At 42.4% G+C, this 19,536-nt stretch overlaps 1 protein-coding gene across 2 annotated transcripts in view; it reads right to left on the bottom strand.

Annotated features, from left to right (window-relative positions):
* NPHP1 (nephrocystin 1) overlaps positions 1–19,536 on the bottom strand; it is a 126,821-nt gene that overhangs the window by 40,038 nt on the left and 67,247 nt on the right. For both annotated transcript variants that reach the window (XM_073628063.1, XM_073628065.1), the window contains exons 9-11: positions 18,832–18,883; positions 18,639–18,723; positions 16,360–16,454 (exon numbers count right to left, since the gene is read on the bottom strand). In XM_073628063.1, the coding sequence (XP_073484164.1) occupies positions 16,360–16,454; positions 18,639–18,723; positions 18,832–18,883 (232 nt within the window). The remainder of the gene's footprint in view (positions 1–16,359; positions 16,455–18,638; positions 18,724–18,831; positions 18,884–19,536) is intronic.

Consider the following 19,536-nt stretch of genomic DNA (forward strand, 5'->3'; position numbering starts at 1 on the left):
GAGATCTAGGGTCTAATAGACCCCAATTTTTCAAAAAAGAGTACCTGTCACTACCTATTGCTATCATAGGGGATATTTACATTCCCTGAGATAACAATAAAAATTATAAAAAAAAATAAAAATGAAAGGAACAGTTTAAAAATAAGATAAAAAAGCAAAAAAAATAATAAAGCACCCCTGTCCCCCCCTGCTCTCGCGCAAAGGCGAACTCAAGCGCCGGTCTGGCGTCAAATGTAAACAGCAATTGCACCATGCATGTGAGGTATCACCGCGAAGGTCAAATCGAGGGCAGTAATTTTAGCAGTAGACCTCCTCTGTAAATCTAAAGTGGTAACCTGTAAAGGCTTTTAAAAATGTATTTAGTTTGTCGCCACTGCACGTTTGTGCGCAATTTTAAAGCATGTCATGTTTGGTATCCATGTACTCGGCCTAAGATTATCTTTTTTATTTCATCAAACATTTGGGCAATATAGTGTGTTTTAGTGCATTAAAATTTAAAAAAGTGTGTTTTTTCCCCAAAAAATGTGTTTGAAAAATCGCTGCGCAAATACTGTGTGAAAAAAAAAATGAAACACCCACCATTTTATTCTGTAGGGCATTTGTTTTAAAAAAAATATATAATGTTTGGGGGTTCAAAGTAATTTTCTTGCAAAAAAAAATAATTTTTTCATGTAAACAAAAAGTGTCAGAAAGGGCTTTGTCTTCAAGTGGTTAGAAGAGTGGGTGATGTGTGACATAAGCTTCTAAATGTTGTGCATAAAATGCCAGGACAGTTCAAAACCCCCCCAAATGACCCCATTTTAGAAAGTAGACACCCCAAGCTATTTGCTGAGAGGCATGTCGAGTCCATGGAATATTTTATATTGTGACACAAGTTGCAGGAAAAAGACAATTTTTTTTTTTTTTTTTGCACAAAGTTGTCACTAAATGATATATTGCTCAAACATGCCATGAGAATATGTGAAGTTACACCCCAAAATAAATTCTGTTGCTTCTCCTGAGTACGGGGATACCACATGTGTGAGACTTTTTGGGAGCCTAGCCGCGTACGGAAACCAAGCACCGCCTTCAGGCTTTCTTAGGGCGTAAATTTTTGATTTCACTCTTCACTGCCTATCACAGTTTCGGAGGCCATGGAATGCCCAGATGGCACAACCCCCCCCCCCCCCCCAAATGACCTCATTTTGGAAAATAGACACCCCAAGCTATTTGCTGAGAGGTATAGTGAGTATTTTGCAGACCTCACTTTTTGTCACAAACTTTTGCAAATTGAAAAAAGAAAAAAAAAACATTTTCTTGTCTTTCTTCATTTTCAAAAACAAATGAGAGCTGCAAAATACTCACCATGCCTCTCAGAAAATAGCTTGGGGTGTCTACTTTCCAAAATGGGGTCATTTGGGGGGTTTTGTGCCATCTGGGCATTTTATGGCCTTCAAAACTGTGATAGGTAGTGAGGAGAGAAATCAAAAATTTACGCACTTAGAAATCCTGAAGGCAGTGATTGGTTTTTGGGGCCCCGTACGCGGCTAGGCTCCCAAAAAGTCCCACACATGTGGTATCCCCATACTCAGGAGAAGCAGCTGAATGTATTTTGGGGCGCAATTCCACATAGGCCCATGGCCTGTGTGAGCAATATATCATTTAGTGACAACTTTTTGTAATTTTTTTTTTTTTCATTATTCAATCACTTGGGACAAAAAAAATAAATATTCAATGGGTTCAACATGCCTCTCAGCAATTTCCTTGGGGTGTCTACTTTCCAAAATGGGGTCATTTGGGGGGGGGGGGGGGGTTGTACTGCCCTGCCATTTTAGCACCTCAAGAAATGACATAGGCAGTCATAAACTAAAAGCTGTGTAAATTCCAGAAAATGTACCCTAGTTTGTAGACGCTATAACTTTTGCGCAAACTAATAAATATACGCTTATTGACATTTTTTTTACCAAAGACATGTGGCCGAATACATTTTGGCCTAAATGTATGACTAAAATTGAGTTTATTGGATTTTTTTTATAACAAAGAGTAGAAAATATAATTTTTTTTAAAAAATTTCGGTCTTTTTCCATTTACAGCGCAAAAAATAAAAATGGCAGAGGTGATCAAATACCATCAAAAGAAAGCTCTATTTGTAGGAAGAAAAGGACGCAAATTTCGTTTGGGTACAGCATTGCATGACCGCGCAATTAGCCGTTAAAGCGACGCAGTGCCAAATTGTAAAAAGTGCTCTGGTCAGGAAGGGGGTAAATCCTTCCGGGGCTGAAGTGGTTAACTATTGCTTTGGACCATTCAATATACTGAAATTCCAATCAAAGACAATTCCCTATGTCTGGGGTGGTAAAAGGCATAAGTTTCGAGAAGGGTGTTGTCCTTCTTGAGATCTAGGGAAGGCCTCGGACTTCCAAATCTAATGCTATATTACCAAGCTGCTCAGTTGGCCCAATGTCCATGGTATATTCTTGTAGGGAAAGACCTGACTGTGTCACTATGGCAAGTCTGCTGGTGGGCTTTATACAAAGTTACATATAGTTATATAGTAGGTGAGGTTGAAAAAAGACACAAGTCCAACCTATGTGTGTGATTTATACCTTAGATCTCTTCAAACGGATATCTCCTCGAAATGCCCTTCTGAATAAACCCATAGACAATGTTTTGCATGCTCTCCAAAAATTGTTTGTTTATTTTTTTTGTGGGCAACAAAGTGGACAGATTGTAGCAAAAGACTTCAGTCTCCTTGTCTCAGACCAGGCAAAAAAGGTCTTGGATTACGATTCACAAGAAAAAAGCCAGCATCTTGAAAAAAAATGTAGGGCTTATGGGCTCGCTATATGCATATTGACCTATGATCACATCAGACAACATAACTATATGTTTTTAGAGTCCTCTTGGAATTTTTTCTTTTTGTTTGCTTCAAATTTCCTTCTTTAATTTTATTTTTCTCTCTATTTGATTAGGCACTAATTAGAGAATGTGACATGATACCACGCTGTTGATAAAGTGATAGGTTGTGAAGATTGCAACACTTTATGCTACCCTGATATATTCGACCAAATATGACCTGTTTTGCAACTGCTGATTAATTAGTGTTTTTTTTTAGTGTCACCACTCCTCTGTTTTGAATTTTCTTTCGTAAACTTAATAAAAATATTCAAAGTAAAGAAACCTGCTCCCTGCTGAATGCTTTTTTTTTGTTTTTGCATTGGTATATACAGTAGCTACTATCTACTTTTGTTAAAAAAAGCTTGCAAATAGTTCAATTGCTTGGCGAATGTCCACAGAACTGAATTGCTCATCACTATTGGTTGCTATGGGGCACCAAAGCAGTTTATTAGTGTACATTGAATATATAAACCCTGCAGTTACCCACCACCATAAAGGGATGAATAGTCCTTTGACATTCATTGCTAAATGCGGAATGTGTAAACATTGGATGGATTAAAAACCAGGTAGGTTCCTTTGTTTGATCCAATGTAACTGAAATTTTACTGCACAGTAAAAGGCCCTACAAACCATCAACCAACTTTCAGATATGCACAAGGTCATGTTAGGATAAAAGCACAATTGCTTACCAATCCATTTCAGGACAGAATCTGTCACTTGTACTCTTCTCACTCATTAACCAAAAGAAAAAAAGATGCAAAGATGGGGAGTGGAATTATTTTCCTTTCTATACAAATCCAAGAGAAAAGAAACTGAAAAGTTTTGGGTGGAGTTTAAATTGGAATTGGAAGTGCATTTTTAAACACTTGCCATGCCTCCTTTTACCATTTTACTGCTAATATAGTACATTTTAATTACAATACTGCTAAGACTCAGAAGTAACAAAGCCATTAGATCTGCACAACAGCCAGGCAACTAGTAAGGGGGCAGCAATGGCAGTCTACCAAGTCAGGGAAATATATGTCACTTAAACTCTTCTAAAAGCATTATTTACCACCCTGAATCTCTGCAATCATAAGGTATAGGGTGTACTGACCAAGTCATTTAGTTGGTATTTTTCTTTTTAAGGGATAGTTATCCATTAAGTGTCTTGAACCATTTTAAAGCTCAATTAAAGTCACAGAAACAGATATACATTCATTAACATTGTACTAACAGTCTACAATTTCAGTCTTACCTCAACTTTCCTGTTTCAGCAGTTGTGCTGGGTATTTAATTGTGACTGTACAGTCAAACAGACACCAGAAAAGACCTAGTGTTTTCATATAGTCCTTATTAACGCAGGCGGCAGGGCTTCAAGGCATTTCTGAGCAACAGGCTCTCACTGACAACTGGATCAGGAGCCTTTTAGAAGAAGGTTGGTCGCTGTTTTGATTTGGAGCTTGTGTTGCTGGGAAATGCAGATCAGAGGCCAGTTTGGGATGTATCTGAGATCATTTATGGGCGGCACAGAGGAGTAGTGGGTAGCACACTCGCCTAGCAGTAAGAAGGGTCGCTGGTTCGAATCCCGTCCACGACACTACCTGCCTGGAGTTTGCATGTTCTCCCTGTGTCTGCGTGGGTTTCCTCCGGGTACTCCGGTTTCCTCCCACACTCCAAAGACATGCTGGTAGGTTAATTGGATCCTGTCTAAATTGTCCCTAGTATAGGTATGAATGTGAGTTAGAGACCTTAGATTGTAAGCTCCTTGAGGGTATAGGGACTGATGTGAATGTATAATATATATATATGTAAAGCGCTGCGTAAATTGACGGCGCTATATAAGTACCTGAAATAAATAAATAAATAAATTTACTGTCCATTAACAGGTACATTTGGTCTGTAGCTGACCTCCTAAACTGTATCAACCTGCTTTAGGCTGCTTTTACATTATAACTTCTACTTGTACAGAGAGAGAAGCAGCTCTGACACGAACAAAGGCCCATCAACACAGACCCCTATTTAATTGTGTGTGCAAAAATCAAATGGCGCTACCGATCTATGTTAAAAAAGAAAGAGAAAATGTGAAAAAGAGCTAAAAGCTCTACTGGCTGTCCGAAAGTACAAAAAAATGTTATACAGTATTTCATATGTACCTGTTTTAAATGTGCCTAAGATAAAAATGATCTCAATAATGCCAATAGATTGATCATTTCCTATTATGGTGGCTTGGCAATCAAAATTGTCTGAATCTGCTTATAAACTACAGGTAACCTCTAATTCTAAAGTATTTAGGTTTCCATGTGTATGCAGACACAAATGCTTTTGTCTCGGTCTACATTCTTCTTCCTTGGTCACTTTGCATCACAGAGATTGCTTGAGGAGTTGTCGGAAAACTAGTCTAGCATAACAGTAATCTGACACATTTTAAAGGAATTTTGTTGACTCGAGAGCATAATGAAACAAGCAGCTTCTCTATTCCCATTAAAACTTTGGGAAATGTGATACAATATAAAACACAGCATAATATATGGGCGTGTCCGGATGCGAGCGGCGACGGACGTCTTGGTGGAGAGCTCCAGAGCCCTGCTGGCTAATCCACCGGCATCCGCGTATTTAAACCCCAAAAAACGCGACAAAAAGCCGCCAGGCTAGTCACCGGGACCCCCTGCTACATTATCCGGGGAAATTTTAGAGAAATCTGGCCTACAAGAGGCCTCCGGACTCCCGCGGCCGCCGCCATCTTGCCGGCCTAGGGCCTTCCAGAGGGATCGCAATCCGGACGGATCCGGAGGTAAGGGGACCCTCATCCACACGCACAGACTATCCCCCTGTACATTAGGCACAGTCCGGTGGCTCTGCTGGGCTTCTGGGACGCTCGTGGCGGCCGCGGCCTGGTCCGGCCTAGTGCGGCCTAGTGAGGCCTGTGGATCCCCGCTCTTTCCTGAGGCCGCATCCCCACCGGAGGTCATCGGGACCGGTCAGGCCCACAGCTATTTGCAGGCCCCCTTTCCCCACCTGCCTGGGCAAACACCCTGGTCCCTGCCAGGGCCTGAGACACTACCAGAGTCTGCCTAACTGACCCAAGGTATTGGATGGCTTAGTGTGCCCCACTGGCTGCTGCATTTGCCACACTGCTCAGGGCCTTCTGCACACTGGCACCCCTGATATACCACCCATCATACCTGGCCTCTGCCTGCCTGTTACTGTGAGGGGGGAGACTACAAGTGTTTATTGACTGTCCTATGATACCCGGCTGGCCACCCCCTCACGGAGCATCAGGATCCACTTGCCCTAACAATCACCCCCCCACAAATACTATACAAGTCCACAGGGCTACTGATCAATGACCCCATCATGTTTATAAAAGACCCTTCGGGGGCGTGGTCTGGACATGGCCGTGTGAAGACATGCTGAGCGGCTCCCGGTCCGCCCCGGCCTTTCCTGCCCTTAAACCAGCCATACCAGCATTTAATCAGCGGCATGTACTCTGCTGGAAGACGCAGAGGAAAGAGCAACCGACAACATAAAAGACCACCGCCAAAAACACAGCAAAACGGAGCCATCAGACAATATCTTTCGGACCCCAGTGACCCATCTCCCGCTTCAAAGATGGCGGCCGCCATGCAGAAGAACGAACATGGGAGTACCCCACAGCACTGCTCACTGACACAGCCCATGGCCCCCGGTGCATCTGATAGAGACATTACTACACCCCTGTTGCTCCGGACAACAGAGCTTATGAGTACCTCACAGCACTGCTCACTAACACCGTCCATGGCACCCTGTACATCAGATGGAGACATCTCTACCCCTCTGCTGCTCAGAGATGTCATCCAAGACACACAGGTCTCACATAATTCACCCCTGACCCTGCACGCGGATGAGGAGCTGAGAGCACTGTTGAGAGCAATACCTACCAGAGCAGACTTTGAATCCCTAGCCAGCAGGCTGGAAGCCTCACACCGCAGAGACATAGCAGCAGTGCGCATCGACATCACAGCACTGTCAGATCGCATGGGTGCAGGTGAAGCCACAGTAACGGAACTTACACAGCGCCTAAAGCAAGTGGAAGATATTCAAGCAAATCAAACACAATCACTATTGAACCAGCAACTTCACCTAGAAGAAATTGAAGATCGCAGCAGGAGGAACAACCTGCGTATAAGGGGCCTACCCGAAGCCACGGGTACAGAGGATCTCACAGCTACTGCTATAGCCATCTTCAGAGACATAGTAAGAGCGGACTTTCCTGCGACAATGTCCTTTGACCGGATTCACAGGGCGCTGGGGCCGAAATCAACGGATCCGAACCGCCCAAGAGATGTGATCTGCAGAGTACACCAGTACACCCATAAAGAGATCATCTTGCGGAAAGCATGGGAGATGAGAGATGTGGAATTTGACGGTGCATCTATCCGGATCATGCCTGATCTTTCCAGAGCCACCCTGCAGCGCAGAGCGATGTTGAAGCCAGTGCTTGAGTTGGCCCAACGCGCGGGCATCACGTATCGCTGGGGATACCCCATATCGGTGACTTTCAAGAAGAGATCCCAATTTTTCACCTTACGATCCTATGCGGAACTTCCTTCACTGTTTGACTTTCTAGAAACCGATCCAGTAATGGTTCCAGACTGGCTTCAACTGATCCCAAGATTTGCTAACCGCCCAGGAGGTCCAAATCTGAGAAGGCCAGGCTCACCAAGACCACAACGCACTCAACGCAGATCAAGGATCACGTCTCCAGCAGAAGACAGAGAAACCTAGAGTCGTCTGTTGTGGTGAGAATATGTATGTTCCCCCAGATGCTTTGACTTTTGCCTTTTTTATCCACGTTTGTTTGGATTTCTTATTTTTCATATTTTACTGTTTACCGCTTAAGGCCCCATTCTTAAGGCTGTGTAGTCTGAACTCCCCTAACAACATACCAAAAGAACCGACTGTCCTCCCCTCAGAGTTGCAGATATGAGCCATCCCCCCCCCCACTAATCTGACTACTTGGGACAGGATATGGTTACTGTTGTGACCAGGGGTGTTGGAGAAGGAGTTCTGGAATTGAGTCAGGTTAACATTGCACCCCCTAATGGTAGTCCCTGGAATAAGAAACTTTCTATTGATGAAGGGGTTTTGACGGTGACTCTGCCTGTGCCATACGGACGGCAGGAGTTAATTCCTCCCAACCCTGTCTCCACGATACGCAATGGACAATCAGTATTGGGAATATTGTGCATCAATATGTCACTGCTCCCTATGTCGGAAATGTTCTATCCTGGTTCCACACAAGTGTGTTTTCGCTCTTGGAACTATTTTGCACTAAGTTACGCACACTTTAAATATGTCTGTGTATTACCGCAGGGAACTTTTTCTCAGGAATTTGAAAACTTAGGGTTCACTGTAAGCCACGATTGCATATCAGTATTGCGGGAGGAGGGTCAACTGGGGAGGGGGGAGAGGGAAAACAGAACATTTATGTTTTGAGTAAGAGGGGTCGGTATGGAGGGAGGAGGGAAACACTAATTAGATTGTGGTAAGAAAGGCCAGTTGGAATTTGCTCAGTTATATGGCAATAGCAATGAAGGATAAGATTGGGGGCAGACAATACAAGGGATGCAGATAGATAAGAAGTTACCAATAATAAGACTATGGTTGATGTTTTACTTTATTTGTTCATTTAATAATGTTTATGATGGTTACAATGCTTACATGCCTATCTTATATGTAAGGGTAGGGGAGAGGGCGGGCCGGGATTAGCTCCCCCGGTCGTAGTCTAACCTCATCCCCATTAGGCCGAAACACCTTCCCGGTGATAACTGGAGTGTGTTTCATTGCAAGGAATTGCACCTAGTTGCCTAACGACAACTAGTACGTGTAGGACGATCTCTTGGTTTGATCGTCCACCCCTTTTCATTGTTTTTGTTTTGTTTCTAGAGCTCACTGGGCTCTTATTCTTTTTACCTTTTCCTTTTCCTCCTCCTGCTCCTTCAAGTCTTCTATTCCCTATTTCATTACTAGCTCCCCCCCTCCCTTTTTTTTTTTTTTTTTTTTTTTTTGTTGGCGTGAGCGCGATGGATCAAATTACTATCTATACCCTAAACACCAAAGGGCTGAATGTGCCGGAAAAGCGTCGCATGCTCCTGAATGATCTTAAAAGATCTAAAGCAGATGTGGCGTTTATCCAGGAGACTCACTTTAAGACGGGTGCGCTGATGTGTTTGAGAAACCGATATTTCCCAACTACATACCACGCTACCAATCCCTCAGCCAAATCAAAGGGAGTGTCTATACTGATCTCGGGGAATGTGCCCCGGACCTGTAGAGACACCAGAATTGACACAGAGGGGAGATATGTGTTTCTCAAAGGACTGATTGGTGATGTAATGGTGACTCTAGCGACTGTATACGCCCCAAATGACAGACAGGATATTTTCATATCCAAAACATTGAACGAACTGCTACCTTTTGCAGAGGGACAACTAATACTAGGCGGCGATTTTAATGTTCCTCTGTGCCCATCGGTAGACACATCAAATGGAACGTCCTCTCTCCGGAGGGGTGTACACAAACGAATCACCAAGACACTACATGAGACCAGACTGATTGACGTATGGAGACTTTTACACGCCGGAGAGAGAGATTATACATTCTTCTCATCACCACACAAATCATATTCCCGCATCGATCTTTTTCTTTTGCCTCATAACCAACTGGAGGCAATGGACAGAGTCGACATAGGTACAATCACCTGGTCTGACCATGCTCCTATTACCCTGAAATATTCCCTCTCACGAACAGCGACGACAAAATCAAGATTTTGGCGACTAAACGAAAGTTTACTTCAGGACCCCACAGTGTTAGCTGATGTCACAAAAGAACTTAAATTTTATTTTCAGACGAATGATATTGACAATTGTGACCCTCGGATACTCTGGGAAGCCCATAAGTCTGTGATCAGAGGAATCCTGATCAAACATGGTGCACATATCAAAAGGGAACGGGAGAAACAGTTATTAATTCTATTACAGAAAACCCACGATTTAGAAAAAACACATAAACAAAATCCGACCACATCCATAGAAACAGAACTCCTTACATTACGCAGACAGACGGTAGATATATTACATTACCAAGCGAAAGCAGCTTTACAAGCGTGTAGAAAACTCACCTATGAATCGGGGAATAAATGTGGGAAAATTCTTGCAAGGGCAGTTAGACAACAGAGGTTACGCGCATATATACCACAAATCATATCCCCATCAGGGCAAAAAAGGGCGACACCCACGCAAATAGCAGATGAATTTAAAAATTTTTACTCCTCCTTATATAACCTCCCGAAGTCAGAAGTCACTGACACCGCAATGAGGGAATATCTCTCTCTAGCTAATACCCCCAAACTATCAGCAGAAGATGCAGCTGCCCTAGAAGAACCCATCACAATGGTAGAACTACAAGGCGCAATTAAAAATATGAAACCGGGTAAAGCTCCGGGTCCGGACGGCTTGACTCTGCAGTACTACCAGACTCTGCTGCCGATTCTAGGCCCACATATGTTGAAACTATTTAACAAGCTTACGGAAGGGGGCCACTTGCAGAGAGACACATTAAGCGCGCACATATCCCTTATACCTAAGGAAGGGAAAGATCCAGCGGCCTGTGGTAGCTACAGGCCCATATCTCTTCTAAATATAGATCTTAAACTCCTCACCAAAATCTTGGCAAATAGATTATCCCAACATATGCCTAAGCTGATACATTTAGACCAGGTGGGTTTTGTCCCTACGCGTGAAGCTAGGGACAACACCACAAAAGTCCTTAATTTGATCCATAGAGCTAATGTATCTAAAGCGCCTTGTACCTTTCTCAGCACAGATGCTGAGAAAGCATTTGATCGGGTGAGCTGGGAATTTATGACAGCAGTCCTGAAGCACATCGGATTAGGTAACCACATGTTGCAATGGATCTCTAATGTCTACTCGTTACCTACGGCTAGGGTCAAGGCTAATGGAATCCTGTCTGCTCCTTTTAATATCTCTAATGGTACCAGACAAGGATGCCCGCTGTCACCCCTTCTTTTTGCCCTGGTACTCGAACCCTTTCTAAACACGATACGCAGGAACCCAGATATCTCTGGGATTTCCATAGGGCACAGACAATACAAGATTTCTGCATACGCGGATGATCTTCTATTTTCCTTAACCAATCCGATTATCTCCCTCCCAAATTTAATTAAAGAATTTCAGAGATACGGGAACATGTCCAACCTAAAGATTAATTTTGACAAATCAGCAGCAATGGGAATCAATATGCCGATGGAACAACTTTCCTCTCTGAAGTCCAAATTCAATTTCAAGTGGTCAGACAGTCACTTCAAGTACCTGGGCACTAACATACCCAGGGATCTGAAACGCACATTTGAACTGAACTTCCCTCCAATCCTGAGCACAGTTAAAGAGTTACTCGCAGAGTGGGGCAAAGGTCTTCACTCATGGTTTGGGAGATGCAATCTAATCAAGATGTGCATTCTCCCAAAATTTCTATACCTATTTCAAGCCTTACCTATAAGAATCCCCGGTAACTATTTTAAACAAATACATTCCCTATTTATAAAATTTGTGTGGTCACACTCTAAGCCTAGACTAAAAAGATGCTATTTGACTCTACCGAAACACCATGGAGGTCTCGCCCTCCCGGACGCAAAACACTATTATCAAGCTGTGCACCTAGGGAGGATCATCGACTGGAACAGACACGACAAAACCAAACTATGGATCCAAGTAGAGAACCATCAGGTTAATATACCCTTGAAGGGGGCTATCTGGTGCTATGATAAACTACCTAGGGATATGACTTCACACCCGACCATTGGTGCCACGCTGTCAGTAGGGTTAAATATACTTAAAAACACTTCATTGACCTCCAAACAATCCCCCTTATTCCCTATTCTGCGGAATCCAGCGTTCGAACCAGGGCTAGACTATTCAAACTATGAGACGCTCTGGGAGGCAGGTAAAGACTGTGCATCACATTATGTGGAAGACGACCACTGGACCTCAATTCAGTCTCTGACGAATGATAACGGGGGTTTTCAATTGTCATTTTGGAAAGCGATTCGGCTACACCATTTCCTTTACTCAATACCAGAACCGATGCGATATAAGCGCGATATGACAACGCTAGAAGAATACTGTAGAGGGGAGGGCACTCTGCCTCAGGTGCTCTCCAAGACATACTCACTACTCAACACACCGACTGTACAACCAGACTTGGTATTTTTACGAAAATGGGAACAGGATCTAAAATGTAATTTTACAGCAGCACAAACACAAAACATACTTCAACTTACACTGAAATCATCCATCTGTACAAAAATTCAGGAGACAAATTACAAAATTCTGACTAGATGGTATTACACACCCCAATTATTACACAAATTCTTCCCTGGCACTTCTGATAGATGCTGGAGGTGCGGTTCTGAGGAGGGGACGCTCCTACACATTTTTTGGACCTGTTCACTAGTACAGCAGTTTTGGGTAGCAGTAGAGACAATTGTTAAAAAATTCACGAATCACATAACGCAGAGAGATCCAGCCGTTTTTCTGTTGCATGCCACCTCAGCCCCAATTAAATCATATAAAAAGTCAGTGGTCAGACATCTGCTCAATGCAGCGAAGTCCTGTATTCCAGCATTGTGGAAACAGAGTACACCCCCTACGGTAGGAATGTGGCTACGTAGAGTTGAAGAAATCAAAAAGATGGAAGACCTAATACTGACTGCCCAACACAAACAAGACAAACATTCAAGAAACTGGTTATCCTGGAACATATATATTTTCTCAGATGAAGGACAAACCTTACTAAATTCTTGAGAACCCCTTGATTAGATAGCGGCTACGGGATAGAACCTTGGCCGGATCCATCGCGCTCGCGTCTATATATAACCCCCCCCCCTCCCTTTCTCACCCCTTCCACTCTGCCTTTACTTCTTATATATATGTGTATATGTATATATATATATATGTATATATATATGTATATATTTTTTTTTTTTTTTTCTCTTTTCTTTTTTCTGTGCAATAAGTGGTCTATTATTTCAGTAACAGACAACTTTCCATTCACACCAACTATGATGGAATTATGCAAGAATAAGCAAATATTGGGAAGATGTCATTCCGGTTATATTGTAATACTGTATGGTGGTTAATATACCTATGGACTACAAAGACGGATTCACGAATCTAAAGAGAATAAATGATGTCATAGGCCAGTTTCCATGCAGATAGAATGGAACACTTTAATGGAAAGGATATATGATGACGGTATTTGTCAGAATGCTAATAGAAAGACCACGGATGTATTATATCGATTATGATATGCTTTTTCTTTTTTCGTATTTGTTTTTGTTTTCTCTTTTCCTTGTCAAAAATTCAATAAAAATTATATTTGAAAAAAAAAAAAAACACAGCATAAACATCACCTGAGCTGTAATAAACCACCGTGATTGTCAATCATCTTATATTATCAATAAAGATGATGGCGATTTACTTTATTATGATTATTTTCTAACTGCGTCCATTGACACAGACAGCAGGACTCGGCCCCGCTCCCTGGCTCCCGTGTCAATGGATTTGATTGACAGCAGCGAGAACCAATGGCTCCCGCTACTATCAATCTATCCAATGAGGACCCGAGACAGCGGCTGGAGCTGCTGTGCTTGTCTCTGTCGCTGAAACTTTCAGGCTCAGGTAAGATATATGTGGGGGGGGGGGGCTGCAACATAAATGCATAAGAGGTTTTTCACAGAATGCATTAAGGCAGGGGTGTCCAAACTACGGCCCTCCAGCTGTTGCGGAACTACACTTCCCATGAGGCATTGTAAAACTCTGACATTCACAGACATAACTAGGCATGATGGGAGTTGTAGTTCCTTAACAACTGGAGGGCCATAGTTTGGACATCACTGCATTAAGGTGAAAAACCGTGAGTGTTGGCAATCATAGCCTGTAAGGAGGGTGCAGAGGGTGGGGCCGAGCCTTGTTCTATGTGTCTTATGGACACACAGCTCTGGAGGGAACACGCACAAGTGCCCCCCTAGGAAGCGGCTTGCTATTATGGACACTTGACAGGAAGGAGGAGCTAGGAGCGCCAGTGGGGGACCCAAGAAGAGGAGGATCAGGCTGCTCTGTGCAAAACCATTGCACAGAACAGTGACGTATGACATGTTTGTTGTTTTAAAGAAAAAAAAAAGTTTAGTACCACTTTAAGAATACAGTACTTTTAAAAACCCACCTTGCTGCTATGTTACTAGTGCGTCTTTTCAGAGGTGCAGAGACATACCAGTGGCATTAATTAGAGAATGTGACATGATACCACGCTGCAGCTAGGGAGTGGGGAAGACACAATGGGCAGAAACAGGCATGTAATACAATCAGAAGTGTCAGATGTTGAAGACTACATGGACACTTCTAATTCAGCAAGAGAGCAAAGATCAGATTAAATGGAAATACTACGGTAATTTTTTACATTAATTTTATAAAACAGTAACAACATTAACATTCAACTAATGACAGTGTCTCTTTAAGCAGACCTTTTATTTTTGAACATTTAAAATGAAATATGGGTTCATTTTAAAGCTGAACTCCAAACAAATAAACCATAAAAAAAACACCAGATGTAATCCAGTTACATAAGTCTTATATTGCTCGTCATTCTCTATGAACCAACATGAGACATGCCCAGCTACTTGTCCTCAGATGCAGGCACAGCCCTGTGCCATCACTGGGTAAGCAGTCATGAAGGATGTTAACACTGCAAAAAAAGCTATGTATTCTGTCTGGTCATTAATCTGTTTTATTTGCACAAACTCCTGCCACCCTTTAACGTACTGTCATCAGTTGGCATGTGGGATATCACTGTATTGTAGACACTAATCATACATTACAGTAAGAGAGCTTTCATATTCATATTCTTATTGGCGATTCAGCTAACCCTGCCTACTTTCTGGATTAAAAGCAATTCCTCTGTTGTCAAAACCCTCCCCCTGTGAGCTGCAGTGTCTGGGAGGGGGAGAGGATGAGACACAAATAAGGGAGGTTTTGGCTCAGTTAAAAAAGGAAAGGATTTAGTTAGTCTTTCTCAACCAAGGTGCCGCCTGAGGTCACCTGGGGTGCTCTGGCATCCTGGTACAGAAATGCATGTGGATCACACTGAACTCCCATTCATCAGCCAAACTATACTTTGGCACAACAGGAGCTTGGTCAGGAAAACGAAAGCAGTGGAAGCAGGAGGTGTCTTCCCAAGTGTGTGTGCTATGCTCTCTACCTCCCACAGTGCTGTACCCAGCATGCCAATGCAGGTACAGTACTGCAATTTTGTATGTATTTATATGTGCATGATGTGATGTGCATGCGTGCGTGTGTGTGGGTATGTGTATGTTTATATGTATGTATATACATTAATTTAATCTTGACACCTATAGAATCAGAACTGCCATTTTAGGGCTCATTCAAAATAGTGGCAAGGATTGATGATCCTCTAAGCAATCCATACTCAGTATAGGAGAAGAGCTGGCACCATAGCAAATCACAGTACTGCCTGACGTTTTATGGTAAAGAGGTGTAACCAGCACAGAAATTTAACACGTTTCAGCTTATATCAGCCTAAATCATCATGAGTTAGGCTGTTTTAAACTGAAACACATTGACTTTCTGTGCTGTTTACACTGCTATACAATAAAACTTTAAGCAATACTGTGATTTACCATGCTAGTTCTCCTGTACTAGATGTGTTGGCGGCTCTTAGCAATCTGCACCTGAGCACCAGTAATTTCAGTCATGGAGGATACAAGGGGAGGTAGTAGCGCTGCACCTTTGCTGTTTATGCTCAGATTGTTTTTCAGAGGCATTTGTCAGGCAGTGAGGAGGCAGTATGTCGCCTCCTCAATGCCTTTTTTAACCCCCTAAATGCAGCAATACCATGCTGCAACTGCATGCAATGCACCCGGTTGTAGCATGGCCCCATTTACATGGGGGTAGATTTCCAGCCGCCACCCTGACTGCTGCTGCCTCTGCAGCTAAAAGAACATGCGAACAAGCCCTTGGCATGCATCTGTTCATTTCAATGACCTGCCCAACCCGCAGAAACTCAAGAAAAGTCCCTGACCCTTTTTATAAAATGATGTCACACTGAAAACGCACCATGTTTGCCCATGCATGGGGGAACCATTAAGAAATAATGACTCCTCTGTGTGTCTGCTAAAGAGCAATGCGTTTGTGTGTCAGGAAGGCACATGATTTTGTGCATGTTCCCTGACACCCAGTAATGTGAACCAAGACTTTGAGTGGGGTGCCTTGAGACTGAAAATACTTTTCAAGGGTGCCATGACTGGAAAAAGGTTGAGAAAAACAGAGTTACTTCACTGGATTTGTGTATGACATCCTGATAAATTTGGTACTTGTGCAGTTTCTCAAACAAGAGCCTTTAGTTCTACTTTTAAAGAACAAAACTTACACCTCCTCTTTCCAAGTCCCATGACAGATCCTTAAAAGCAAGCTGGGAAGCAGTAAGCTCAGGCTGGAGATATCGGCTTGACCTGTATTGATCTCCTGCATATAGAAACATACAATTACTGTTTATTTACAACGTATATTACAATTATATTTACAATGTATATATAAAATAGTGGCAACATAAACATTACTACCGGGTACTGCTTAACCACTTAAGGACCGAGCCTCTTTTTTAGATGTGCTGTTTACAAGTTACTAACAGCTTTTTTTTGCTAGAAAATTACTTAGAACCCCCAAATGTTATACATTTTTTTCTAACACCCTAGAGAATAAAATGCCGGTCGTTGCAATACTTTTTGTCACACCGTATTTGCGCAGCGGTCTTGAAAGCGCACTTTTTTTTTGGAAAAAATACACTTTTTTTGAATTAAAAAATAAGACAACAGTAAAGTTAGCCCATTTTTTTTAATACTGTGAAAGATAATGTTACGCTGAGTAAATTAATACCCAACATGTCATGTTTCAAAATTGCGACTGCTTCTGGAATGGCGACAAACTTCTACCCTTAAATCTCCATAGGTGATGTTTAAAAAATTCTACAGGTTGCATGTTTTGAAATACAGAGGAGGCCTAGGGCTAGAATTCTTCCTCTCGCTCTACCAATCACAGCGATACCTCACATGTGTGGTTTGAACACTGTTTTCATATGCGAGCGCTACTCACGTATGCGTTCACTTCTGCACGCGAGCTCGGCGGGACGGGGCGTGTTTAAAAAATTTTTTTTTTCTTATTTATTTTACCTTTTATTTTTACACTGTTAAAAAAAAAAAAGGGTCACTTTTATTCCTATTACAAGGAAAGTAAACATCCCTTGTAATATAAAAAAAAGCATGGCAGGACCTCTTAAATATGAGATCTGGGATCTCATATTTACACTACAATGCAAAAAAAAAAAAAAATTTGTAATTTAAAAAAAGAATTTAAAAAAATGTCCCTTTAAGAGAGCTATGGGCCGGCCGAACAAGAGGATACTGGGGTTATGCCATATATGATATGCCATAGCAACAATATCCTCCTTCAAAGTAAGGGCGTATATCGGCGTGCCGCGGTCCAGAGGTGGTTAAAGAGGAACTGCAGTCTGCTCACATAATTTGTAATAAAAACATCTTTGCCATTCTGAAGCTTCCCTCCAACCACTTTACATATTATTTTATATATACTGTGATTCTGTATTTGCCAAATATGCTGCAGAAATCTCCCTCCACTGAGTCTGGCGGCAATCATTTTAACCGTGGGCAGCTGAAGCTGCTGCCTGTTCACTTCCTGGATTTACACACACAGAGAGGCACACCTCTAGCGCTGCAGCTCTCATTGGCCCTCCTATGACTTCTACCCCCTCCCGTCCTGGCAAACTCTCACAAGAGTGAGAGAGTGAGCTGTGCATGATGTCATAAGCCTAGGCTTTTTGCCAGACAAGAAACAGGAAGTGGGCTGTATAAGGCATTTACTGGCAGAAAAAAATGTTTTACTATCCAAAGTTAAAACAACAAGGGTAGAGAATTTAATAGATGGAAAGATGAAAAAAATGACCGAAGTTCCTCTTTAAGCTCGAGAAATATGCAGTTCATTGGTCAAATCAAAAATATTTTAGCAACCTTTAGGCTCCATGCACACTGGCTTAAAAATTGCTGCTTCTAAAGTTTTGTGTTCTGCCTATAGAAGCAACTCAATGTAATCCTATGTGACCATGCACATTAAAGTGGAGTTCCAGGCTTTTTTCACTTTATTAAAAGTCAGTAGCTACAAAAAGTATAGATGCTGACTCTTAATAAACACACACTCACCTGTCTCACAGTCCAGGCCGCCCAAAGCCTCGCACCTCTCCCCCTCCTCTCGGTGGCGCCCCCTATAGAAACTATGGGCACCTGGTCGTGACAGCTTGCGGCTTCACAGCCAGGCGCCCACTGCGCATTTGCAAGTCCCGCTGCGCTCTCCGAGTGGATAGGCAATCTTCTGGGACACGTGACGTGAGAGGAGCCGGTGGGCAGCGGGGAGGAGCCCCCTCTGCTGCCTGAAAAAGAAATTCATGAGCTAATCAGCCACTAAGGATGGCTTTCACATGACAGGGAATCGCTAGCTGAAAAAAAGATACCAGCTACAGGCATCATCCCGTTCATCTAGTGAAAGGACAATACAGGCAGCAAGTCCTATTCTGGCTTATTTGAGGAAAATATATATAAGTTACAACCAAGGCAACTAAAACCATCTATTACACAGTACCTTGTTCTAAGAGCTGGGCTAAGGTTGATGAACGGAAGCCAGCAGGTATTGTACCCATAGTGGTCAGGGCATCAGTGGCACTCATCTGAAAAAGAAAAACAAACAAATAGGCATATGCACATCATAACAAGTCAATATCAAAGTAATTATTTTTGTGAATGATACCATTAGCAGGATCCTGTTGGTCACCTACCTCCTGTGTCCTCTTGGAGGCACTCAGCTGTGAAGTTGTATCAGTTTCAGGTCTAATATGGAAATTGGATTAGAAATATTTTATCAATTATAGCACATCATATAGGGCACTTTAAATTACAGCAACAACAGGACAGAGAGATGCTTTCTATCGACCTAGATAAGATTGTCAAGCAAATAATGTAAATAATTATGCTGCACTAAAAAATAGTATAAAATTCCACCGGATATATGAACACCCTCACTAATCAATTGATCCTACCACTGTGCCAAAATAGAATACATCTACTAAAGCTGCTACTTAATATAGCGAGTATGGAATAAAAATCAGCAAATCTACCACAGTCATAGCAAAAAGAGGTAAATCATAGCGCTAGCACTTTTTAATGCATTAAAAACACCCAGTGATGGAAAAGTGCAAATACAAATATCATTTTTTAATCAATTTTGACTTGATATACAAGCGTTGTCTTGATATAAGCGTAGATACAGCTGAGTATAAAAGAGAGGAGAGGCATCTCTAAGTGTAGCAACATGGTTACATTTAATGAAGGTACAACATTTAGCAACTCACAAGGTTGATGATTAAAAGAGGCACATATAAGTATGCAGGCATCCGGGATAAAGCTGTCCACATATACCAGTGGTCTCCAAACTGCGGCCCTGGGGCCAAGTGCGGCCTTTTGCTTGCCTTTACCCTGCCCTT

The sequence above is a fragment of the Aquarana catesbeiana genome, linkage group LG04 (assembly GCF_042186555.1).
Source record: "Aquarana catesbeiana isolate 2022-GZ linkage group LG04, ASM4218655v1, whole genome shotgun sequence".
Lineage (NCBI taxonomy): Eukaryota > Metazoa > Chordata > Amphibia > Anura > Ranidae > Aquarana > Aquarana catesbeiana.